This window comes from Oreochromis aureus, linkage group 10, assembly GCF_013358895.1.
Source record: "Oreochromis aureus strain Israel breed Guangdong linkage group 10, ZZ_aureus, whole genome shotgun sequence".
NCBI classification, from domain to species: domain Eukaryota; kingdom Metazoa; phylum Chordata; class Actinopteri; order Cichliformes; family Cichlidae; genus Oreochromis; species Oreochromis aureus.
Window position 1 is genome coordinate 7,026,699 of NC_052951.1, and position 26,390 is coordinate 7,053,088.

The 26,390-nt window shown below is 40.8% G+C and overlaps 1 protein-coding gene across 6 annotated transcripts in view; it reads left to right on the top strand.

The window, feature by feature from the left end:
• Window positions 1-26,390, top strand: part of cblb (Cbl proto-oncogene B, E3 ubiquitin protein ligase) — a 99,287-nt gene that overhangs the window by 18,629 nt on the left and 54,268 nt on the right. For 5 of the 6 annotated variants that reach the window (XM_039618391.1, XM_039618393.1, XM_039618395.1 and 2 more), the window contains exons 4-11: window positions 1,034-1,180; window positions 9,955-10,111; window positions 15,015-15,136; window positions 16,995-17,054; window positions 17,204-17,341; window positions 17,843-17,930; window positions 19,252-19,383; window positions 25,599-25,799. In XM_039618391.1, the coding sequence (XP_039474325.1) occupies window positions 1,034-1,180; window positions 9,955-10,111; window positions 15,015-15,136; window positions 16,995-17,054; window positions 17,204-17,341; window positions 17,843-17,930; window positions 19,252-19,383; window positions 25,599-25,799 (1,045 nt within the window). The remainder of the gene's footprint in view (window positions 1-1,033; window positions 1,181-9,954; window positions 10,112-15,014; window positions 15,137-16,994; window positions 17,055-17,203; window positions 17,342-17,842; window positions 17,931-19,251; window positions 19,384-25,598; window positions 25,800-26,390) is intronic. The other variant, XM_039618392.1, reaches the window with a different exon arrangement.

Consider the following 26,390-nt stretch of genomic DNA (forward strand, 5'->3'; position numbering starts at 1 on the left):
AATATAATGTCAAATATAATTGTTCAAATAAATAGAATTTTCTCTGATTGACATTTGAGGTTATGACCATTTGAAAGTTGAAAGTATAGCTATGCCATCTGTTGGTTTTAACCAGGTTCTAATAGGAAGTAACAGTAGCAGGCAACAAAGTGACAGCATGCAATCTTTCTGTTGAAGAAGCGGCTTCTCACAAATAGGTTTTCTTTGCTCTAAGTCATCCTGGGAAGTGTAAAAACTTGCTGCAATGTGTAGATAGTGTCCATATGCAGTAATTCAAAAACAAATGACATGAATCCATTCCATAGAGGGTCTTCTGGATCAACAAGTCAGTGGTTTATTTGACTGATGAATCTTTCTATGTCACATTTACGATTGTCTGGTTTTGGCTTTCAAAAGAAGGAAATGTACCTGTCTACACTGGTTAGTTTTTGTGAATAAGAACAAATTTACTTTCCTTTTACAAAGCACTAACATTATCACCCTTTTTGTACTGTGCCACTCAGAGAACAAGTGGCAATATGCTATCGGATTTTAGGCTGCATAAATAACTGTGCAAAATAAAACTTGATACTGGCTCTGCATTTGTCACATTTATCATTATCAGATCATTATGAGAAAAATGTGTTCACACATCCTACGCCCACACATCCTTAAGTGTTGTAATATGTCTATTTTTTTAAGTTCAGTTTTATCTAGTGTGTGATATATGTGATATGTTGTGTGATATAGCACAGAGATCCTTCTGTAGTCGTTATTTAAGCCAGTTTGTTTTCTAATGTGCTCATGTAGTTCATATTATAGTTAACATTTTTAAAGGAAATCCAACATTAAATAATCTATAAACTCTGTTCTAGCATATGTTGGTCTAAGAGAGTGTTTGAAATGTCTGATTTGACCGGCTATTACCAACAAATCAGAAGTCAGGAACATGTACAGTATATTTGTACAGGTCAAATAGTTTCCATATGGTGTCTGTCAAACATGTGAGGCTATAATTTTACATAAACTATTTCCTGTTTTCTGGCCTCTGCAGGAGGAACCTGACCAAGCTGTCTCTGATCTTCAGTCATATGCTGGCAGAAATCAAAGCAATCTTCCCTGGTGGACAGTTCCAAGGAGACACGTTCAGGATTACCAAAGCTGATGCTGCTGACTTCTGGAGGAGATTTTTTGGTGAAAAGTAAGCGCCACCTCAGTATTGTTTTTGTTGTTGTTTGTTTGTTTTTTGATAGATGTGTATGTTATTCACTTGTCCAAGTTGCACATGCACACATACGGCTACTGTCTTTGACCAATATTTGTCTCTCAGACAGGTCATGACCTCTGTCCAGAATGTGTGTGAATAGAGGCCTCTACAAACTGTACTTCTGTTCAGTCAGTGCAATCAAAAGTGGCTGCCCACAGGTTGAGGTTGTTGCACATTCAACCTCTGGGAAAACCAATTGGCCACTGCAACTACTTCCAGATGGTTGCCAAATTAAAAAATAATTCAATGAAATAATCAGGCAACTGCTGATTTTTTTTTCATCTTAGATGTAAGTAGGGTTGCCATCCTCTTTTATTCTAGTATGACTAGAAGATCTGATCCTAGAGGTACCTACTGTAGCTGAAAATACAAATGTCATTTTAAATACTTTGACAGATTTGAAGTAGCTACATAAACAAATAGTTGGGAATGACATATTCCATTAAATAATCACCACCATCACCTTTAACGTGTAATGGTAAAAAGTTGTAAAACACCACAACAAATGTACCAAGCCTATTCTAGAGCTGGCTTGCTAAAAGTTTGTCAAATTCCACACTGGTGCTAAATTTAGCAGTATTTTTCATTAAGCATACAATTTCAGATCATAACCATTTTCCATTCATACTGATTAAAGTCTGCAGTAGGGTAGTGGGTACTTCCTTGTGAAGCGGTTTCTAATTCTTTTCAGTTTTATCAGGAGGACATTTTTGGCTAGTATTTTCCATAAATTTTACAAATGTCTTAAAAGAATACATTTTGCTCATATACCTTCCTCATAAAAAAGAGCTAAATCTCTTGGATGTTTTCTTTTTATTTGCATAAAAAATGCAAAACTTACTTTGTGATATTCTTGGAATTTTGAGAATATTATAAGATCCCGTTCCTCTAATTTAAATACATTACAGAATATATGTAATTCAGTATAATAGTGAATATGAGTGTTTCTTATGAAAAATGTCATGTTAAAGAAATCCACTTGTGTAGAGAGATATAAATTGCTACTGGATGCACTATCACTGCTTTATTTTGATTCTGTAAAACCTCATAATTCTCAGGCCAAATACTCTGTTATATTTATCTCTAAGACAATGTGTTTGTTACTGTAGTTGAATTATCTCTGCTCATCCTACACTGTGTTCAGAGCCACCTTAGAAACTAAGTATAGTATAATCTATTAGATTATTAGATTGTTGCAAACCGAAGCTGAGGTATGGCCCTTTAATCAGTCGAAGGGTCACACTTGTTATCCATTCTGAGAGAAGATTGAGACGTCAGGACTTGGCTTGAGGCTATCTGCACATAATGTCTTTCAGATCAAGTTACTGTTTATATTGTAAGGAAGCTGATGCTGATGCTCACTATAAATAAACATTCATACATTTAAGCAGAAAACATCACTATGGTCACTATTAGCCAAATTAGCCTGTGTTAGACAGAAAGCTGTTGGAGGTATATGAAATGCAAAAAGTTGGTCTGTAGTTGCTTTATTTTAATGAGAGAAATGATATGCCTCAGCGGGTCATCTACCTATAGGAAGGTCAGTGCATCGTTCTCTTGACTCCTGAGTCCACATGCCCTGATGCATCCATGGCAATGTATGTGTGGATGCTATAAAGTTCTTAGGCATAGATAAACCCACTGTATGAATTTCTGTGTGATTGGGGGAATGAGACGTGTAGTAAAAAGTGCTTTGAATGATTAGAAAGGCGCTATATAACTACCAGTCATGGCTACTATAACACTGCAATTCTTTGTTAGCATCACATTTAATCAAACTGAAGTTTCCATTTCTGTGGTTTGTGCTTGTGGATGGGCTGAACCATGACAGCTCCAGGAAGTCACCTGTGGATCCATTCATTCCTATAACACTGGCTTGATGGCTTTAGTCTGTAAATAATACTCACATACATTACATCTCTGAACTCACGTCAAAGACAAGCTCCAAAAATGTAATCATAGGAAGGATAGCTGAAGAGTTTCCCTCTATTATTTTTATTCAGTAGGCTGGTTGACAAATTACTGTATCATCAGATATGTGACATCAGCTGCAAACTACATCATCCGGAAAGTATTCACAGTGGTTAACCTCTTCCACATTTTGTCAAGTTAGACCCTTATTCCAAAATGGATTAAATTCATTTTTAACCACAAAATTCCACACAAAATACCATAATGACAAAGTAAAACATTTTTGCTTACATAAGTATCCACAGCCTTTGATCAGTATTTTGTTGACGCACCTTTGGCAGCATTCAAGTCCTTTTGAGTATGATGCTACAAGCTTGGCACACCTGTTTTAGGGCAGATTCTCCCATTTTTTGCAGAACCTTTCAAGCTCCATCAGGTTGGTTTGGGCTCTGGCTGGGCCACTCAAAGACATTCACAGATTGGTCCCAAAGCCACTCCTTCTTGTTACCACACTTGTTATCTTGGCTGTGTGCTTAGGGTTATTATCCTGTTGAAGATAAACCTTCGCCACATTTCAAAAGCCAGAGCACTTTGAAAGAGGTCGTCATCAAGGATGTCTCTGTAGATTGCTGCATTAAATTTTTTCCTCAACCCTGACTAATCTCCCAGTTCTGCTGCTGATGCTGGCACCACGATGCTTCACTGTAGGGATGGTATTAGCCAGGTGGTGAGCAGTGCCTGCTTTCCATGACACACAGGATTCAGGCCAAAGAGTTAAATCTTTGTTTAAGAGAGACCAGAGAATTTTGCTTTTCATGGTCTGCGGGTCCCTCAGTTGACTTCTGGCAAACTCCAGGCAGGCTGTCATGAAGAATGATTTCCGTCTGGCTGCTCTACCATACAGGCTTGATCGGTGAAGTGCTACTTCACCGATACTCCTTCTACCCCAACTTGCTCAGACTGGCCAAGTAGCTAAAAGTCCAGGTGTTTCAAAATCTTCCTGTTATGGATGATGGTGGTCACTGTGATGATTGGGATCTTCAGTGCTGCAGAAATTTTTCAACCCAAGTTCTGTGACTTGATACAATCCTGTCTTGAAGATCTACAGACAATTCCTCTGACCTTTCTTCCACTGTCATCAAAGGGACCTAATATAGACAGGTGTGTGTCAGGGTGCAACTGAGCTCAGGTTTCAGTGTCATGCAAGAATTTCACTTCTGAATTTTAAGCAAACTTTTTCCACTTTGTCATTATTGGATATTGTGTGTAGAATTTTAAGTTGAAAAATGAATTTAATCCATTTTACAATAAGGCTGTAACAGGACAAATTTTGGAGGAAGTAAAGCACTGTGAATACTTCTCTCTTCCCCTGGGATTAATGGTACAGTCCAACTTACGATTACAGTTGTGTCATTCTAAAACTGCGACGTAAAAAGGATGACTTAAAAAAACAAAAAAACAAATACATTAAACATTGGGCACCAAATTCTGTAAGTTCTCAAAATGCCTGAAATCCCAATTTTGTGTGGATTTTTTTTATCCACAGTTTTGATAGAAGATGGTGTTTAAGGCAATAGCTTCACATTTTCACAGATAGACTGTTGGATATTTTTCAGAAAATGAAATTTAAACTGTGAATCATATATTTTATTTTAATATGTTAAAATTAATTAAATTTACTTCAGTTTTATGTATATTGCACTAGGGATGGGTACCGGTTTCCGGTGTCATCATGGCACCGGTTCTGACATAAACGGTAGTAACCAGACCGAAAAGCAGCGCACATTTCGGTGCTTTTTTTTTTCCTGAGATGTGATACACTTTAGATTCTAGCCAATCATTTTACGTTTCCGAGGATAGTAGGCGGGCCCAGGTACGTACGTTCTTTTAGAGCAGAGCTACAGATTAAAAATGCCCAAGGCGAAGCGGTCAAAAGTCTGGCTGTACTTCACAGCAAAAGATGCAAACCCAGCAGCCTGCAACAAGTGCTTTAAGCTGATACTGTGATACTGTGCAAATGAGGTAACTCCTCGAATCTGATGAAATACCTGGCGACGCATAACGTTTTTTTAAAAGCCGAGAAATGCGCCGTATTTGATAGCTTGCTGCGAGACCTCACACCGTGCACATCTACTGCGGGTGTGGTGCCTGTTATCGGACCTGGAGTTAGCAACATCCCCCAAGAACCCGAAGAGTAGAGTCCTGGCCCCTAGCCCTGTCAGTGTAGCAGAAATGATGACGGATGATGATGGCAGCAGCAGCCGTTCTTCTCTGCGTGAGTAGCTTAATGTTGTTCGTGTGTAATTTACGTTGAGTACGCTAACCACGTTATTAAATTAATGCACGTAAGGTGAACTAGCAAACACCGTCGTAGTTAAATGCGGCTGTCTTCTTGTTTGATGGCAGATACTCCCTTCACCCGGGCCAAAAAGGCTAAAATGACCAAAGAAAAATTGGAAAACAGTTAAACATGAGAGGTTTTTGGACAAAGTTTGTGTTTTTTCCATTGTTTAAGCACTGCTTCCAGCCAAGAGTGATACCATATATGGCCTATAGCTGCAGAAAAGGCTGACATTGTTATCCTTTTACAAAAAAACAGCTGAACATGAGAGGTTTTTGGACCAATTTTGTGTTCTCCATTCTTTAAACACCGGTTTGAGCACCATTTAAGCACCGGCACCGTTTCAAAAGTACCGGTTTGGTACTGGTATCGGATAAAACCTAAACAATACCCATCCCTATATAGCACCAAATCACAAGAGTTCTGTTACAGTGCTTTATAATCTAAGATAGAAACCCTGAAGTAATAGAGAGAGAAAACCCCCCACAATTAAACGTCCCTCTGTGAGCAAGCACTTGATGACAGTGGGGAGGAAAAACTGCCTTTTATCAGAAAGAAATCTCTGGCAGAACCAGGCTCAGGAAGGGGGAGCCATCTGCCACAACCGTTTGGGGGTAATGGAAGTAAGACAGGCTAAAAAAAAGGAAGACAGAAAGAGATTAACAATAATGAATGATTAAATGTAGAGTGGTGTTAAAGCACATAGTGAGTGAAAAAGAAACACAAGTGCTCTATTGGGGTGATATGGCCTTGAACATCTCCAGAAAAGACTGCTATGTTCTGTAGAACACTGTTATAAAATATATCATTGTCTTATTAGTGAATGCCATTGAGATGTTTTGTCCTTTAATAAAAATTAATCACAAACATTTTTTAGATTTTAGATTTTTACGTTACAGTATTCCCTCGTTTATCGTGGGAGTTACGTTCTAAAATTAACCCACGATAGGTGAAATCCACAAAGTAGCCAGCTTTATTTTTTACAATTATTATAGATGTTTTAAGGCTGTAAAACCCCTCACTACACACTTTATACACTTTTCTCAGACAGACATGAACATTTTCACACTTTTCTCTCTTGTTTAAATGCTCTGAAAGTTCAAACCTTCGTAGAAAAATAAGTCCAGTATTATAGAATGAAACCAAAGATCAAACCCTGTTTTCAGGTCCAGAACATGGGAATAGAGCAGCTGCGAGAGAATTCAACATTAATGAATCAATGGTACGGAAGTAGAGGAAGCAAGAAGAATGAGTTGAGTGAAGTTTGACTTATCTGACTGTTTTGTTTCGCTTAATGCGCCTTATGGTCCGAAAAGTACGGAAACTTCTACCTTCCTTTAGCATGTTTAGAAGTCCAACTTTTTGTTCGATGGTTAGCATCTTCCTCTGCCTTTTGGATGCTACCGCCGGTGCCTTTGACGGTGCAAAACATTTCGTCAACATTGTTTTTGTTGGGGAGAAAACTTACAAACATACAGTACAGCACTTCAGAGTCACACTGCTAGCGATCGAAGATGTTTGTACATTTGACAAGCTGAACACATTCTGTACTGTTCAGGAGACACACCACGGAGGAGATTGATTGACAATAGTCTACAGCCAATCAGGGCGCAGAACACAATGCGCTGTAAAAAAAAAAGAAAAAAAAAAAAGCATGCAAAATTGCACAAAAGAAAAAAAATCTGGCAAACAGTGAGGCCGCGAAAAGTGAACCGCGTTATAGCGAGGGACCACTGTACTGTTTAAATCTTGTTTTTAAGGTAGGCACCACAGAGTGTGTTACTACAATTGCTGTTAATACATCTGTGAACTTTGTGACATCATGTTGAATTTATAACAGAGTGTGACTTAAAAATATGCAGAAGTAATTTGTACTTACTTTATGGCCAGAACATGCTTGTTTAGTTTATTCAGAAAAGGTTTTCAACGCAGAGCTGCATTCATGAAAACTCGGACATCAGGATATCAGTCTTCTTTTATCTTGTGGTAACTGTGAGAGCATATGTACTGTCCTCCTTTCAACAAATTGAAGGTTTCAGCAGTAGCAACGAAACTGAATATAAACTCAAATCTATGGAATTCACATAGTAGCATAGAATGCATTTTTTTGGGTCTTCTAATGTCCTGTTTTCAGAATGGCACCACAAGGTTGCTTCGTTTTTTATTCACATTTCCAGGGAGCCCCCCATAAAACGCAGTCCAAACAGCTGATAAGTTACACACCCACGCACATCTATTATTAATTTCACTTGAAAGAAAGTTTACTTCAACATTTTTATTTTTGCTGTGGAGTTGCATTCATCATCTTGTCAGTGCTGTACAGGGAGTGCAGAATTATTAGGCAAGTTGTATTTTTGAGGAATAATTTTATTATTGAACAACAACCATGTTCTCAGTGAACCCAAAAAACACATTAATATCAAAGCTGAATGTTTTTGGAAGTAGTTTTTAGTTTGTTTTTAGTTTGAGCTATTTTAGGGGGATATCTGTGTGTGCAGGTGACTATTACTGTGCATAATTATTAGGCAACTTAACAAAAAACAAATATACCCATTTCCATTATTTATTTTTACCAGTGAAACTAATATAATATCTCCACATTCACAAACAAAACAAAAACAAATCAGCGACCAATATAGCCACCTTTCTTTGCAAGGACACTCAAAAGCCTGCCATCCATGGATTCTGTCAGTGTTTTGATCTGTTCACCATCAACATTGCATGCAGCAGCAACCACAGCCTCCCAGACACTGTTCAGAGAGGTGTACTGTTTTCCCTCCTTGTAAATCTCACATTTGATGATGGACCACAGGTTCTCAATGGGGTTCAGATCAGGTGAACAAGGAGGCCATGTCATTAGTTTTTCTTCTTTTATACCCTTTCTTGCCAGCCACGCTGTGGAGTACTTGGACGCGTGTGATGGAGCATTGTCCTGCATGAAAATCATGTTTTTCTTGAAGGATGCAGACTTCTTCCTGTACCACTGCTTGAAGAAGGTGTCTTCCAGAAACTGGCAGTAGGACTGGGAGTTGAGCTTGACTCCATCCTCAACCCGAAAAGGCCCCACAAGCTCATCTTTGATGATACCAGCCCAAACCAGTACTCCACCTCCACCTTGCTGGCGTCTGAGTCGGACTGGAGCTCTCTGCCCTTTACCAATCCAGCCACGGGCCCATCCATCTGGCCCATCAAGACTCACTCTCATTTCATCAGTCCATAAAACCTTAGAAAAATCAGTCTTGAGATATTTCTTGGCCCAGTCTTGACGTTTCAGCTTGTGTGTCTTGTTCAGTGTTGGTCGTCTTTCAGCCTTTCTTACCTTGGCCATGTCTCTGAGTATTGCACACCTTGTGCTTTTGGGCACTCCAGTGATGTTGCAGCTCTGAAATATGGCCAAACTGGTGGCAAGTGGCATCTTGGCAGCTGCACGCTTGACTTTTCTCAGTTCATGGGCAGTTATTTTGCGCCTTGGTTTTTCCACACGCTTCTTGCGACCCTGTTGACTATTTTGAATGAAACGCTTGATTGTTCGATGATCACGCTTCAGAAGCGTTGCAATTTTAAGACTGCTGCATCCCTCTGCAAGATATCTCACTATTTTTGACTTTTCTGAGCCTGTCAAGTCCTTCTTTTGACCCATTTTGCCAAAGGAAAGGAAGTTGCTTAATAATTATGCACACCTGATATAGGGTGTTGATGTCATTAGACCACACCCCTTCTCATTACAGAGATGCACATCACCTAATATGCTTAATTGGTAGTAGGCTTTCGAGCCTATACAGCTTGGAGTAAGACAACATGCATGAAGAGGATGATGTGGACAAAATACTCATTTGCCTAATAATTCTGCACTCCCTGTAAACATTCTGCCGGTCAATAAATCGACTGGTTCTTACCTTATATAGCACTTTTGTACTCTACCTGAACACCAGTGGTGCTTTATATAAAATGCCCCATTCACACCATCATCCATTATCTATGCGCTTTCTATCTCAACATTCACACGCCGATGGATGCATCAGAGAGCAACTTGGAGTTAGTATGCTTCTAAAGGATATTTAGGCATAGAAAGTATTTGGTTCATGCAATGTTTGTGTTATCTTTACTGTGTTGTTGAACTTTTAGAATGCTTAATGTTTAATATCTACTGCCTCTGTGTATTTTCCTTTTTGTAATTTAGTTAATGCATTTGGCATCTCGGGAACATTTGAATCTATTTTTTTAATTGCCGAAAATTAAGCTTTAAACTATGTCGGGGTATAAGATACAGTTGTGTTTAAGTAACTTTGCTGATTTGACTGCAAGCCCACTGTCTAGAGGCCCACTGTGGCTAATCACAGTCACCACATACATTTGGTAATTTGCACATATTTTTATCAGTTAAGATGCATGGCTGGATATCTAACTTATATCTCACAATCATTTATGTGACTTTTACGACTTGGTTCTTTTGCAGGACAATAGTGCCATGGAAAGTCTTCCGTCAGTGCCTTCATGACATACATCCCATCAGCAGCGGTCTGGAGGCTATGGCTCTCAAATCCACCATTGACCTCACCTGCAATGACTACATTTCTGTGTTCGAGTTTGACATCTTCACACGCCTCTTCCAGGTTGGTCAATATCAAGTAAATTAGTTTCCAACTACTTCATCTGATTATTTTGACTTTTTACTGTCGTTTGGTTTAATTTCACTTCCTTCGGCTTAACCGGGTCCGCGAGGCAGGGGCAGCAGCCTAATCAAGGACGCTAGTGCCGCAGTTTGTCAATCTAAAAACTATGAACCAAATCTGTGAAAAAGTGCAGTTCTAGGGGAGTCCAACACGCATTGAAAACGAATCCGACTTATTGCCAGCAAATTGGACCAAGCTCCTGCAGCAGTCACATAAGGATCGAATGGCTTGTAGCAATGAGCCAGACAACCTATTCCTGAGCACCCCCACAATATCTCCAAGTCCACAAAACATAAGTAGACTGGCTGGGCAAACTCCTACATGGCCTCAAACATCCTCCAGAGGATAAAGAGCTGTTTCAGTGTTTTGCGACCACAACAAAAACCCCATTGTTTCTCCTGTATCCAAAGTCCTACTAACAGACAAATTCTCCTCCTGGTCACTCTTCTTGAAGATGAGAACAACACTCGAGTCTGCCAGTTCAGAGATACCACTCCAGATCTCCATGCGACATAGTCGAGGCATGTCAACCAGGACAGCCCTAATACATCCAGAGCCTTTTGGAACTCAGAGCGAACCTCATCCACCCCAGGGACCTCGCCACCAAGGAACTGGTTAACTGCCTCAGTAACCATGTCCCTAGTGAGCGGCGAGTTGTCCCTCTCATTCACAGACTGCTTCCTCTATGGAAGAGGTGTCAGTGGGATTGAGGAGGTCTTCAAAGTATTCCTTTCACCACCTAACTGTATTCTCACTTAAGATCAGTGAGTAGAGCACCACTTTCCCTCCCCGAGTTACCGAATGGTTTACCAGAATCGCTCTGAGACAGACCAAAAGGTTTTTTCCATGGCCTCACCAAACTCCCCTGAGTTTTTGCTTCAGCTACCACCCCGTGCTGCATTCCAGTTGGCCTGCTAGTACCCGTCAGCTGTTTCCAAAGTCCCACAGGCTAACCAAGCCCAATAGGACTCCTTCTTCAGCTTTGATGGGTCCCTTCACCTCCAGTTTCCACCATCTGGTTCAGAGATTACCACCACGACAAGCACCAAGAACACCCTCACCCAATGACTCCAAGAAGGCTGGGTGCTCATAAGCACATACAACAGTCAGGACCCGTTCCCTAGCCCTGAGGCGCAATGGCACTGGGGCTCGTGTCTCGTCCAATTCTTTCTCTGCTGTCCACACACTGTGAGCAAATTTGGCACACAGATTTGTGTGCAAAGGAGCTATGAGCTTAATATGCTGGTTTAATATGTAAGATGACCTGATAGCAAAAATTATTATTACTGTTAAAATAGGTCAGCTATTCTGAGTCTGATAGCAGTGGGGAAGAAGTTGTTGGGTCGTGATGTTCTGGATTTCACACTTCTAAAACCTTCGTCCCGAGGGCAGAAGTGTGAACAGTCTGTGTTGGGGGTGTGTGGGGTGTTTGAGGATGGAGGCAGCTCTCCTCTGGACTCTGCGATGGTAGATGCTCTGCAGAGAGGGCAGCGCGGTCCTAGTGATACTCTCCGCAGTTGTTATCACTCTCTGCAGGCGTTTGCGGTCCATAGCAGTAGTGCTGCCGTACTATGCAGTGATGCAACTGGTCAGTGTGCTCTCGAAAATGCAGCTGTAGAACCTGCTGAGGATCTTGGCCGACATACCAGATTTCCTCAGCCTCCTCAGGAAATACAGCCGCTGCTGAGGATTCTTGACCAGCTGTGTGGTATTCAGTGTCCAGGCGAGGTCCTCAGTGATGTAGACGCCTAGGTATCTAAAGCTGCTCACCCTCTCCACTTCAAGGCCCCGGATAAACAGCGGCTGGTGAGGCCTCCTCTTCTCTTTCGTGTCCACTATCATCTCTTTGTCTTATCAGTGTTGAGGGTTGAGGTTGTTGTCCTCACACCATGACACCAGACCAGCCACCTCTCTCCTATAAGCCGCTTCATCCCCTGGACTGGGAAAGTCAAAAAGTCCTGTAGCCAGTCACATGGGTGATCTGGGGGTTCTGGAAGGTCTGGGAGGTCTGGGGGGTCTGGAAGGTCTGGGAGGTTTGGAGGGTCTCGAAGCGGGTGTAGAATACATTGAGGTCATCCAGCAGACTGCCTGCAGAACTGATGGTGCTGATGGTGGCCCTGTACTCTGTGATGTGCTGCAAGCCTTGCCACATCTGCCCGGGGTCAGCAGAAGAATAGAAGCCATCCAGCTAAGAGGAAGACCTCTGTACTGCCTCTTAGCTGCTGTAATGGCTTTCCTCAGTCCATACTTCGCAGCTTTGTACTCCGTCTGATCTAAATGCAAGAGACCGAGTACGCAGCATGTCTCGTACCTGACTGTTGATCCAGTTGTCTATAATGCGCTGGTGACATCATGGTTCTGCTTCTGGACAGTCTGCACGTCTCCGCACCACGAGTTGTTAATGAACGCACACACACCTCCCATGATAGCCTTACCGGAGGCTGCAGTCCAGTCTCCTCAGTATACGGAGTGAGTCTGTAGGTGAATGGCGCACTCCGGGACTTTGTCTGAGAGCCTGGTCTCGGTGAAAATAATTTCAATTCAATTCAATTTTATTTATATAGCGCCAAATCACAACAAAAGTCGCCTCAAGGCGCTTTATATTGTACAGTAGATAGCACAATAATAAATACAGAGAAAACCCAACAATCATATGACCCCTATGAGCAAGCACTTTGGCGACAGTGGGAAGGAAAACTCCCTTTAACAGGAAGAAACCTCTGGCAGAACCAGGCTCAGGGAGGCGGCCATCTGCTGAGACCGGTTGGGGTGAGAGAAGAAAAACAGGATAAAGACATGCTGTGGAAGAGAGACAGAGATTAATAACAGATATGATTCGATGCAGAGAGGTCTATTAACACATAGTGAGTGAGAAAGGTGACTGGAAGGAAAAACTCAATGCATCATGGGAATCCCGGCAGCTCTACGCCTATTGCAGCATAACTAAGGGAGGATTCAGGGTCACCTGGTCCAGCCCTAACTATATGCTTTAGCAAAAGGAAAGTTTTAAGCCTAATCTTGAAAGTAGAGATAGTGTCTGTCTCCCGAATCCAAACTGGAAGCTGGTTCCACAGAAGAGGGGCCTGAAAACTGAAGGCTCTGCCTCCCATTCTACTTTTAAATACTCTAGGAACAACAAGTAAGCCTGCAGAGCGAGAGCGAAGTGCTCTAATGGGTGATATGGTACTACAAGGTCATTAAGATAAGATGGGGCCTGATTATTTAAGACCTTGTATGTGAGGAGCAGGATTTTGAATTCAATTCTGGATTTAACAGGAAGCCAATGAAGGGAAGCCAAAACAGGAGAAATATGCTCTCTCTTTCTAGTCCCTGTCAGGACTCTTGCTGCAGCATTTTGGATCAGCTGAAGGCTTTTCAGTGAGTTTTAGGACATCCTGATAATAAAGAATTACAGTAGTCCAGCCTGGAAGTAATAAATGCATGAACTAGTTTTTCAGCATCACTCTGAGACAGGATATTTCTAATTTTAGAGATGTTGCGCAAATGGAAGAAAGCAGTCTTACATATTTGTTTAATATGTGCATTGAAGGACATGTCCTGGTCAAAATGACTCAAGGTTCCTCACAGCATTACTGGAGGCCAAGGTAATGCCATCCAGAGTAAGAATCTGCTTAGATACCATATTTCTAAGATTTTCAGGGCCGAGTACAATAACCTCAGTTTTATCTGAATTAAGAAGCAGAAAGTTAGCGGCCATCCAGGTCTTTATGTCTTTAAGACATTCCTGCAGTTTAACTAATTGGTGTGTGTTACCTGGCTTCATGGATAGATAGAGCTGCGTGTCATCTGCATAGCAGTGAAAATTTATGCTATGTCTTCTAATGATGCTGCCTAAGGGAAGCATGTACAATGTAAATAGAATTGGTCCTAGCACTGAACCCTGTGGAACACCATAATTGACCTTAGTGGGTGAAGAGGACTCTCCATTTACTTGAACAAATTGGAGTCTATTAGATAGATATGATACAAACCACTGCAGTGCAGTACCTGTAATACCTACAGCATGTTCTAATCGTTCTAATAGGATATTATGGTCAACAGTATCGATAATATAAGAGCGCAGCATTCTCTAATTTCCCGTTGTGTTGTGATCCTGGCTCGTAGTTCGTCCAGTTTGTTTTCCAGGGACCTCACACTGGCCAGCAAGAGGCTGGGTAGTGATGGTTGGCTAGCCCGAGCTTTTAGCCTAGCATGGAGCCCCCCCCCCTCTTGCCTGGCCTACGTTGCCATCTCCGAAGTGCACTCCTGGGGTCAGCTGACTCACTAGGGCTCAGTGCTTCGGGGCTTTCCTGGGGGTGGTGGTGGTGGTGGCGGTATCTACCGGGGCGAATAATGACTTGAAGCTCCGGTGGAAGGGTAAAGTCCGGAAGATTGATTGAGTTACCAATGTCCAGTAGTGCCTATCTCGGGTATGTTAACAGTGCACAACACTTATCCAGTGCAAAAAGAACAAAAAAACAAACAACAACAAACAACAAGTTGGCATCTGAGAGCAGAGGAAGCAAACATGTCTGCCTCGAGGGGCGCCATGATTTTGCCTCCTCTATGAATTTTTTTTTAAATCACTCTTTGTCTGGTCCCTCAGCGAGGAACAGTTTACCTTGGAAGATCCTACCAGGTGCAAAATACTCCTGGGTTTTCTGAAACATAGAAATCTCTATAGCAAAATAAGATGGGAATTCACGGAGGCAACGCAATGAGTGTATGATGTTATACATGATCTGTCACACGCAGACCCAACTTCCGTTTACTTTATGTTCACAATATAAAACATTAATACTTACAAAAACTGCATAACCACAATAACATGTTTTTTTTTCAGCCTTGGGGATCGATTCTGAGGAACTGGAATTTCCTAGCGGTGACACACCCTGGCTATATGGCCTTCCTTACTTATGATGAAGTCAAAGCTCGACTGCACAAGTACATCAACAAGCCTGGCAGGTATGTAATCCTTCAATTTAAGCATGCAGAAAGGGCTGGATCACAGAGGGTCTCAGGATAGATGGATACTGTCATTGCTTCCTTAACTTATAAAAGTTTTATTTTGCCATTTGTTCTTATTCTTTGTTCTTATTTTACCAAGCTGTAGAGTTGACTTTCCAACTGCTATGACACTTCTGCTTAATGCAGTCACCTCTAATTTAGCTTATTTTGGCTTAGAATGCTCAAAAATACTGGCATAAAGAATATGACACAAAATATGGCACAGAATTTCAACCAACTTTGTACTTTGAGCACTTGTGACTATAAAATATACATTAGCTTTGCATCATGTTTTGGTAGGAAGAGAAAAAAAACCCGAGTGACACCTACACCACAAACATCTGAACTGTTTTAGAATTTAGCACCTGAACCAAGATACCAACAAAAAAGTGCACCTGCAATCTTCCTGGATGGCACAGAAAGTAGCTTTAAAAATACCCTAACTTATTTCCCAGCAGCTTGTATAGCCTTGAGCTGGGCCTTGCATGCCTTCTGAATAGCAGGTCTTGTGTTTTGGCAAGGTAGAGCAGGTAATAACAGGACAGGTCTCTGTGTATGTGAGCATGGAAGGGGGCTGGTGTGAGTATCCAAATATAAAGGGTACTGCCTATGAAGTGACTCATGCAGATATCATGCTGCAAACCAACACTGGAACACATAAGCAGAACCACATAACTGTGTGGGTGAGGACAGTCATATCTGATGAGCCACTACATGTTACTCATTTAAAAAACAGAAAACACACACACTTTTAAACATGTTACTGGGATATGCCAGATGGTGAAAAGTCCATCCATATTATAAATGGTAAATGGTAAATGGCCTGTATTTGTATAGCGCTTTACTAGTCCCTAAGGACCCCAAAGCGCTTTACACATCCAGTCATCCACCCATTCACACACATTCACACAGTGGTGATGGCAAGCTACATTGTAGCCACAGCCACCCTGGGGCGCACTGACAGAGGCGAGGCTGCTGGACACTGGCGCCACCGGGCCCTCTGACCACCACCAGTAGGCAACGGGTGAAGTGTCTTGCCCAAGGACACAACGACTGAGACTGTCCAAGCCGGGGCTCAAACCGGCAACCTTCCGATTACAAGGCGACCTCCCAACTCTTGAGCCACGATCGAGCTAATCTTAGCTAATCTTAGCTAATCTTAGCTCAAATCTAGACTATAAATAAAAGTGGAATGTAATGATTTGCAAATATATTATTCACAGTAGAAAACAATTTAACATTTTAAGAAAAACATTAGCTCATGTTGAATTTCATGGCATCAACAAAAAACAGGCAACAAAAAAGGAAAAGAACAAAAACGTTTTTCAGAAGTAAAGGTTGGCAGAGGTTCACTGAGCTGCAAAAAACAAAAGAAAAAATAACAAGAAAACTGAATCGACAAACTGTGGAGAAAAAAAAAGAATCAGAATTATAATAAAATTAAAATAAGACCAGGTCTAAAAATATGCCAGCAACCTGTTATGCTAATGTTTCTAAGCTCATCTTTAGTGATGTTCTTGGAATCCTCTGGTCTTATCGAATTATATAACAGTATTAGATCATACTATAGGACCTTCCACTTCAGTCCCCAATGGTTCTCCTCCTATATAGTGTCAAGCCTACATGTAACTGTCTGTGGATTTTTACCTTCCGGTTTTCATTCTTTAATATTTTTCATCTTTTTTTCTGAACCTGTTGTTGCCATGGCTTGAAGTTTCCTGTCAATATCTCCTATCATGGTTGCTTCTATAGTTTGGACCACATCATTGTCAGACTCAAGTTGACTTTGGGTGACTCCAGGCCTCCTTCTCAACAGATCGAACACCTGTGTGTTGTGTTGTTTGGGGTCCACCTTACAGAAGACACAGACTCTGTTGTAAGCCTGATTTGCCCCTAATGCCATCGTTCCAAGGTGTCACTGAGTCTCCAGTAGTCACTGCACTCTTTTCAGTTGTTACCCAGTTTTTCCTTGTCAGTGCTGTTTTTAGTGTGTGAGTCATCCATATCTTTATCTTTCTCTAATAGTTACATCTTCAGACTGAGTTGTACACGTTTGGGCCAATGGGCCATTGGCTATGTGACCTCTGATGGAAACATACTGCAGACCATTCCCAACAACAAACCGCTGTTCCAGGCGTTAATCGATGGCTACAAGGAGGGCTTGTATGTAACCTGTCACACACTTCTTTTTCTAACTCACTCTCTGCAGGTATGTGGTGAGCTTGTCGCTTTCTACAAACAGAAAGTCACAAATTGTATCTTCAGTGGTCACATCTGATTGGCTTTAAATGCTTAGGAGCAAACCAGAGATCAGTGTATGAAAAACTCTTTTATGAAAGCCATATCCTGGATTAAGAAAGGGTTTTTGACCCAGAAGTGTTTATCTGATGTTGTCTGTTTCGATAATACCTGATAATGTTAAAGGCCTTCAAAAAAGTTAGACATATATATTTAATTTAAGTGGTGCAAAAAACAGGTTATATTAGTGATACAAACAGTACTACTAATCCATTTTTTCACTTTACTCATTACATAATTATAGTCAGTGTTTTTAACTAGACAGAATTCATGATTATTGAAAGGTGCACAAGTTAGACTCTTATAAATATAACATATAATGAAATGCTGTTCTTTGTTGTTTGGTTGTTTGCTTTAAATTCACAGCTACTTATTCCCAGATGGTCGCAGTTACAATCCTGACCTCACTGGTTTATGTGAGCCGACACCTCACGATCACATCAAAGTCACACAAGTGGGTTTGTGTGTGTGGTTATGTGTGTGTGTGAGTGTTTCTATGTTACTGAAAAAAAACATGTATACATGGTGAAATTTATAATATTATGTAAATTTCCCAAGTGTATTGGCACATAACTAATTGTGACATTTCGGTGAGTAATATGATTCGCCGGGTAGACTTTGTGTTTCACAGCATTCAGTAAATCAACATGACTCACAGCCTCTCCAAACTATTAAATGTTGAAAATCACTGTGTAAAAGTGTGGCATTAAATGAAGTAATACAAATCAATGGCTTTTTTATACTCACTTCAGATTTATTACAAAACTGAATTTTCCGTATAGTGTGACAAAAACTTTAACAGTTTTCTAGAAGTGCCGCCACATTTTTTCAATTTCAAAATAGTGAATAAGTTATTTTTACAACACTTTTTACTAGTGGTTTGTTTATTCATTCACGTGTAGTAGTGTAGTGTTCCCTGTACTTTGACATTTTAATTTTCTGAGAAAATTATTCCAAACAAGATCAGTTAGGGAATACTGGGAAACTTCAAAGGTGAATGACAGTTGCCCAGCAAGCAGTCTGGTTATTATTTATTTGTTTTTCCTGAACCGGTAAGAGTATCATCTGACAAGGCCACTTTTAAGAAAGTGATCCAGTTCTACATCACCATCCAATGAGATCCTCTTTTTCAAATATTTACATCACCGTACAATTTCATGGAATTTGGCTTCGTAGTTTTTGCTTCCATCATTAAAAACATCACTGAAAACATAGCTCCACCAAGGCTTCCACTACAAAAGCGATTTTCTTCTTGGTAGATTATTAAATGGTCACAATGGGAGTAATTTGGGAAAATTACTTTAGAAAATGCTTAAAACCATTTTGGGTTATGTTACATGCTGACGTGTGCGGAAATTCTGATTGTTCTGTGGTTTCTAGCAGTTCTTACACAGCTATACCTGTTCTTGTGCTTATTTTTGTTTAGTAATGGTGACAAATCAGACTTGGTTTTTGAGGGGGAAGCCTTTAAAATCAAACCAATAAAAATAGTCTGTTTCTGTGAATTTGGTGCAGCATCATTCACTATGAGAAAACATGTTTTTTTTTCTTTTGAACATAAGGGAAGATTCACTTATTCAGTTAGATCCCCAAATAAAATTTGGGACTTTAAAGATAAAAGGTTATGGAATAGCTCTGAACGAGTGAGAGAAGAAAAACACATTGTACAAGACGAGATGGGAAATGTGTGTTGTACGGATTGTGCATGTTTATATGTTTCTCATGACTTTTATATGCCATTTGATGACTAACAGCAGTATTTTCTGCATGAACAGGAGCAGTATGAGCTGTACTGTGAAATGGGCTCTACCTTTCAGCTTTGTAAGATCTGTGCTGAGAATGACAAAGACATCAAGATTGAACCATGCGGTCACCTCATGTGTACTTCCTGTCTTACTGCCTGGCAGGTATCATAACAAACCTTATCACAGAAGTCCATTTCAAAGTTATTGAATATTGGTGGTATTACATGTGTACGTGCAATTGTTCATTGTCACACTGAGAAATGTTCTGTCCAGTTGGGTAATATAATCTTTGTGATTAATATTGCATTAATGAGCCTGCATAGAAGTTTGAAAAGACTTCTGAAAAATACAGTCAAAGCAGCTTTCTTCAGCAGTCAGGCCAACAAAAAACCCTCTCTTCCTTACTCCTTCCCTGTACCCATGAATTTGTCCAAATTGAAATTCCACATATCAGCAGAAGTGAGAGGTGAGACTGCACACAATATATTCCAGTTTTTATGCTTGTGGTTCTCCTTGTGGTTCTCTGCTTCCTGTTGTCTTTTTATGTAGTGTCTCTCACAGCAACCTGTCCTACACTAGTGTATTTATTGTGCCTCTTGTTTCTGCACTGAAAGCTGTATGAGGAGTGTCTGTAAATGTTACTCTCATATGAGTCATTAGCATGTCCTGTTCTCCCTTTTTTCATACGTATCCCTTCGCTGGCCATGGTGTTGTAGTTATGTCTCTTCAGACTTGAGTTCTGCACTGACCCTGATGTTATTAATCTCTGGGCAGTACGACAGTCCACACATTTTACTCTGTGGGGCTTAAAACAAGACCAAAAATCTTGCAATCATTCACAGGACCTTTGAGTGTTTTTTTGCAACACTCAGAAGACTTTATACAAACACACTATGGCTTGTACAAATGCACCGCACAGCCAAGCTTACAGACTTGAAGAGTCGGGCAGTAACTGTTCTTTAAAATGCACTGCTGAAAAGTTAATACAAAATGAGGCTATGGTTTCCCCTTTTCATTATAACTCTAGCATGCTTTAGGCTATTCATATAAAATGCCGAACATTGGCAGATCTATAGAGTGTGTGTTTAAACCTATCATTTTCCTTGCCATTTAATGTACTGTATATATACAGTATGTACAGTGGTCCTTCGTTTATCGCGGTAGTTACGTTCTAAAAATAACCCACGATAACTTAATTTTTTTACAATTATTATAGATGTTTTATAGCTGTAAAACCTCTCACTACACACTTTATACACTTTTCTCCAACAGGCTCGAACATTTCCACACTTTTCTCTATGGTTTAAACACTCTAAGTTCAAACCTTCGTAGAAAAATAAGTCCAGTATTATAGAATAAAACCAAAGGCACCCGTGGTTGCCTTTGGTGCAAAACGTTTCATTGACATTTTTGTGTTTGTTGGAGAAAATTTACAAACATACAGTACAGCACTTCAGAGTCACACTGCTAACGATCGAAGATTTATGTAAATTTGACAAGCTGAACGCATTCTGTACTGGACAGGAGACACGGCACGGAGGAGATTGATTGACAATGGTCCACAGCTGACCACTGTATACAGTATATTAAAGTTATATTTAAAAATTATCTTTAAAAGGAAAAATGATGAAATTCTTTATTCATTGTTTATAATTAATTATTCCATAACATATTTCCTAAACAAGATAAGAACTTACATTAAGCACCCAACAGCATCCTGTGGGGATTACCTTGGGACTATGGGATTGTTCCTAGCATAACCATAGCAAAAGCTTGGTTCACATTGCCGGTAGTAACTGAGCCCATTTCCCAGTGAGAGTTGGACTCCACCAGGCCCGCCCTCCTTCAAGACTATGTTCATAACTTTTATGAACAGAATATCTAGTTGCAGATGTGTACTTTGGTGGCCTCTGGATCACGTTTCTGCTATTCACAGATGTGGTTCTTCTGGCTTTGTCAGGCAGTGACCTCCAGCTTGTACTTGGGAGGTCTGCAGCGAAGTATGGAGTAGCTGGAGAGAAAGATTTCCCAATCTTCATTTAAAAAAATTGGGACTGCAGGTACAGCAGGAGTTACAGTAAGGAGTTACTTCTGGTCTTCAAAACCAGGTTTGAAAAATAGGCAACTCTTGCAATTCTAACAAGAACGTGAACAGCAAATAGTGTCATTTAAGGATGAATGAGCTACTGTTTTTACAAGACTGACTTTATCTAAAATAGAAAGACAATGATTATTAAAAAGATCTGTTGAGAGATCAATGCCATTATAAGAGGGTAAAAATAAATGAAAAGCTTAAAAAAAATTTAACAGCAAAAAAAGAATTTAAGATGCGAGAGCTAATCACACCATGACCAAGCAAGAGAGGCACAAGAAAAGATGATTTAAAAGAAATACACTAATTGTCAGAAAAAAAAATGTCCACAGAACAAACAGAATCAATATTTAACACATACACGGTCTAGTGTGTGTCCTGATGCATGCTAGGTAAAGTGAAAATGGTAAATGGCCTGTATTTGTATATCGCTTTACTAGTCCCTAAGGACCCCAAAGTGCTTTACACATCCAGTCATCCACCCATTCACACACACATTCACACACTGGTGATGGCAAGCTACATTGTAGCCACAGCCACCCTAGGGCACACTGACAGAGGCGAGAAAGACTCCATGATACTGATAAAATGTTTGGCAAAGAGGTTACAGTCATTGTCAATGTGTATTTTAAAATCACCAATTATAACCATTCTAGACAGCTGCATGATGGAGGGTAGAAAGTCACTGAGCTTCTTTAAAGACAAACTGTTATGTCTAAACTTTTGTTCCCTGAACTGGAGGAACGAGATACAATACATATAGTATGGGATATTTGGTTGAAGACACATCTATTTACTGCTCTAAGGCAAAAGACCTGTGATAATATGTCTGCCTGCACTCATTTTGGTGACGTGCCTGCACATATACACCCCTGTCATCACAGTCATCTTTCAGTTCTTCCGCTCTTCACCTTGCTAAGAACACCTGTTGAGTCAGGCTAGCTTGCTACTGCTAGTTAGTGCTGGTGTCTTAGTTAGATTAACTACCCTCTTGTTGTTAACCACCACTACCTAGTTGGTGTATAAGCTGTCCGTGTAACGCTGATTACAAGTTTTCTTTAAAAAGGGCCCTTCAGGTTCCCATTCCTTCGGTGGAATGTGTTCTCACGCCCTGAAGAAAAGAGAGACCCTTAGTGCCATATGCCAAGGAAAACATCTATAATCCAGCGAGTTAGCCTCTGTTTAGACAGAGCTCTGACTTGATTAGCAAAGCAGACAAGCAACTGGACTCAGACAGAGAGAATGGAGCCTCCTTTTTTCCTCAAATGCGAAAAGAGAAAGGCAAGAGCTCACAAGCTCAAATTCTATATAGCGCTATAAGCCACAGGAATAATTTTAGGAAAATTCAGCATTCTGTCATGCACTGTGTGAGGCATGCAGGATTGGAGAACCCAAAATGCAGACTCGTACACGAAACTAAACTCAAGCGGCAGCTTTATCGCTGTACGGCAAGAACTGTTCAGGAAGTTAACTAACAGGCAGAACACACAGTGGGGCATGAGGGAGATCACGACAAGGGCAAACGAGGGAACAACTCACAGGAGGGAACACAGCTGAACGTAATCTAGCTAAAAGGACAGGGGAAGCACACATAAACATGAAACACACTCGACTGGAGACTGTCAATCTAAAACAGGAAGTACAAGAAACACACACAATGGGACGCAGACAGATGAAACCCAGGGAAAAGAGGCAGGACAACGAGGATAAGAGAGCAAGGGACAAGAGAGGGCGAGAGAACAAGGGACGAGAGGGACACAAGGAGACATGTCTAGGGATACGGGCAGACAAACATGAAGACAAGACTGACCTAACAGGGGTGGAGACACAAAGGCAAGACCAAGGCAAACAGGACACAGAGACGAGACCAGGACATGAAAAGGGAACTAATAACTAACCAGACAACCTGAACTACAAATACAGATAACTCAACTAGGAAAAAAGTCACACAGAGAAAACAATAAAGAATAAACAAGAGTCAAAGAAAAGAAAACACAACGACCCAGGTACCCTAACATATTTGGACGTAATACGACCCTAAGGCTGTCAGAAGAGAACTGTGTGCAAGAAGGATGCACAAAAAATGCATGAAGGCTACCCACTCACTTTGCAGAGGCTAAAGTGAGAAGCAGTAGTCAAGTCAAGTCGAGTGGCTTTATTGTCATTTCAACCATGTGCAGTGGTACAGTACACAGTGAAGCGAGACAATGTTCCTCCAAGACCATGGTGCTACATATGACATATAATAGACAATCAACACAGGAGTACGTAAAGTGCAAGTGTGCAAAAATTGCCAAAAATGTCCAAAAACCAAACAAAAACAGTGCAACACCAGGCAGAACAGAATAATACAGACACAAGACAGTGCAGACACAAGAGTGCAATAGAAAAGTGCAACAATGACAGTGGGTTGTGCAAAAGACTGAGCATTGTGGAAAAAGTACCTTGATGAATGAAGGTGTGTGTGTGTGTGTGTGTGTGTGTGTGTGTGTGTGTGTGTGTGTGTGTGTGTGTATGAGATTGTGCAGTTAAGTGCTTGAGGTAGTGACATGTATGAAGGTCCAGTCACTGAGTGTTCAGGAGTCTGATGGCTTAGAGGAAGAAACTGTTTCGCAGTCTGGCAGTGAGGGCCCGAATGCTCCGGTACCTTTTGCCAGAAGGCAGGAGGGTGAAGAGTGTGTGTGAGGGGTGTGTGGGGTCCTCCGCCTTATTGCAACCTTATTGTTGCAAAACAAACTGATGGCACTGGTTACAGAACTGATCACTCTTGGGTAGGGATGGGTATTGATAAGATTTTCACGATTCCGATTCCATTTTCGATTCTGTTTAACGATTCGATTCTTTATCGATTCTCTTATCGATTCTTATTTTTTAAAAAGGAGAACACTAAGGTCAATTAGCTTAGAACTTTGTTTTATATCTTCTCTTTGAACAAGATAGAAATTTAGGAGTAACATGGCCTTACAAACCCAACAGTGAGATCTTAAGAGATCCACAGCCTACGGCTCTTCAATGGGGTGTCACAGGGTCCCCAGGAAAAAAAATTGTAAATGTAAAATAATAAAATAAATATTCTTCTGTAGCATTAACAAAGTATAACATAAATTATTCTGTAGCAATTACACAAGAATATCCAGTAATGTCCCTGCCTACAATTAAACACATTCACTTACCGAAAATCGGGGGCATCTGCTGTGGCAAATGGGTGCAAGCCTTTGACCACAAACTTAGTCACTGCTCGGTGACATTTGTCTATCCTGGCCTGAAAGGAGACACTACCGGTAGACTGCAGCGAGAACTGCCAGCCAGACTCTGTCTCTCTCATCATGGTCACCTAAATGCAGCGCACAGTAATGGTAGGTTTTGTAATAAGGCAGATCGCGCTAACATAATATGCACTGTTAATTGATTATTTACCTGCCGCATTAATGGGAGAGGACGTGCAAACGTTACCGCTGCTGCTGAGTTGAGATTCACGAGTCTGGAGCGGAATTAAAAACACAACATTCATTTAAGGTCATCGCGTGTTTTGTGAGCAAATGCTTTTGCATATTCGTAGTGTTTCCTCCCTTAAATGAAATATCTACTTTGCAAGTATTGCAAGTTGCCCCGTTGTCATCCGTTCTCGTAAAATATAACCAAACTTTTGAGCGTTTGAGCTGCCTAGGCGCCCTGCCAGGTAAATGATGCTCCGCAACGTGGTGACGTCTGAAGAGTGAAAAGAATTATTAGAAGAGTTGTCCAAGAGCTAAGGATGATAAAAATCAGCAGGTTTATTTATTCATAGAAAACAAGAATTAATGTACTCAACCGCCATGGCCTGTATTTTTTTAAGTGTGATAATGGTAATAGTGATATAGTAGTGTAGTAATAAGCCCACAGAGAATAATCATTTGACTCAGAATTCTCCCAGTGTGCTACTGAAATGTTGACTTATGAATGAAACAGTCACTCAAAAATAAAGTTTAAAATAATAGAATGTGTGTCATATGTGGCTAAAGGTAAAGCTTTTTATTACAGGACATCAGTTATCCCAAGTCCACAGTCAAGTTCCCAACTATATGGCTACCAAAAGCATAGTTTTGCTCTATCTTTGTTAGATAGCTCTAAAACCTAAAACCTGCTATTTTTTTATGTTTTTGACAGGGTCTTTTACAATGAATGCACAATAGTTTCCTGATGTTACTGAAACAACATGTGGCATTTGGTAATATTTTTTGGTTAAAATGTCACCACCTGTGTTTTTGTATGTTTGTGTATGACTAGCCTTGTTATATCTATTCAGGAATCAGATGGCCAAGGATGCCCTTTCTGTCGCTGTGAGATCAAAGGCACAGAGCCCATTATTGTGGATCCCTTTGACCCACGAAATGAGGGCACCAAGTGCTTCTTCCTGGACCAACAAAGCTCCCCCTTGCTGGACCTGGATGATGAGGAAGACCGAGAAGACTGTCTTGTCATGAATGGACTGGCCAACATCAGGAAGGTAATCTACACAGGGTCAAAAGTATAAATACAGACTTAAATACACTGCTCAAAAAATTATATACAGATAATGTCTAAGGAACTTGGAAAGAAAAATGTCTGGACTTCTTTAAGTTGCTTGAAGATGTTTCATCTCTCATCCGAGAAGCGTCTTCAGTTCTAAGGTCAAACGGTGGAGAGTCCCAGATTTAAGCCCTATGGGAGTGACCCCCAAGATGGACATGGACCCCTATTGATCCATAAGCTATTTGGTCCATTCGACCGTGTCCCTCGGTGTGCTGTTTGAGGTGCTGCGGGAGTATGGGGTGTCTGGCCCATTGCTACGGGCCATTCGATCCCTATACAACTGTAGCAAGAGCTTAGTCGGCATAGTCGGACTTGCTCCCGGATGGGTGATGGGCTCCGCCAGGGCTGGCCTTTGCCACTGATTCTGTTCATAATTTTTATGGACAGAATTTCTAGGCGGAAGCCTTTCACTTAGGTGGTCTCAGAATCTCATCTCTGCTTTTTGCGGATGATGTGGTTCTGTTGGCTTCATTGGGTGGTGGCCTCCAGCTCACAATGGAACGCTTCGCAGCCGAATGTGAAGTGG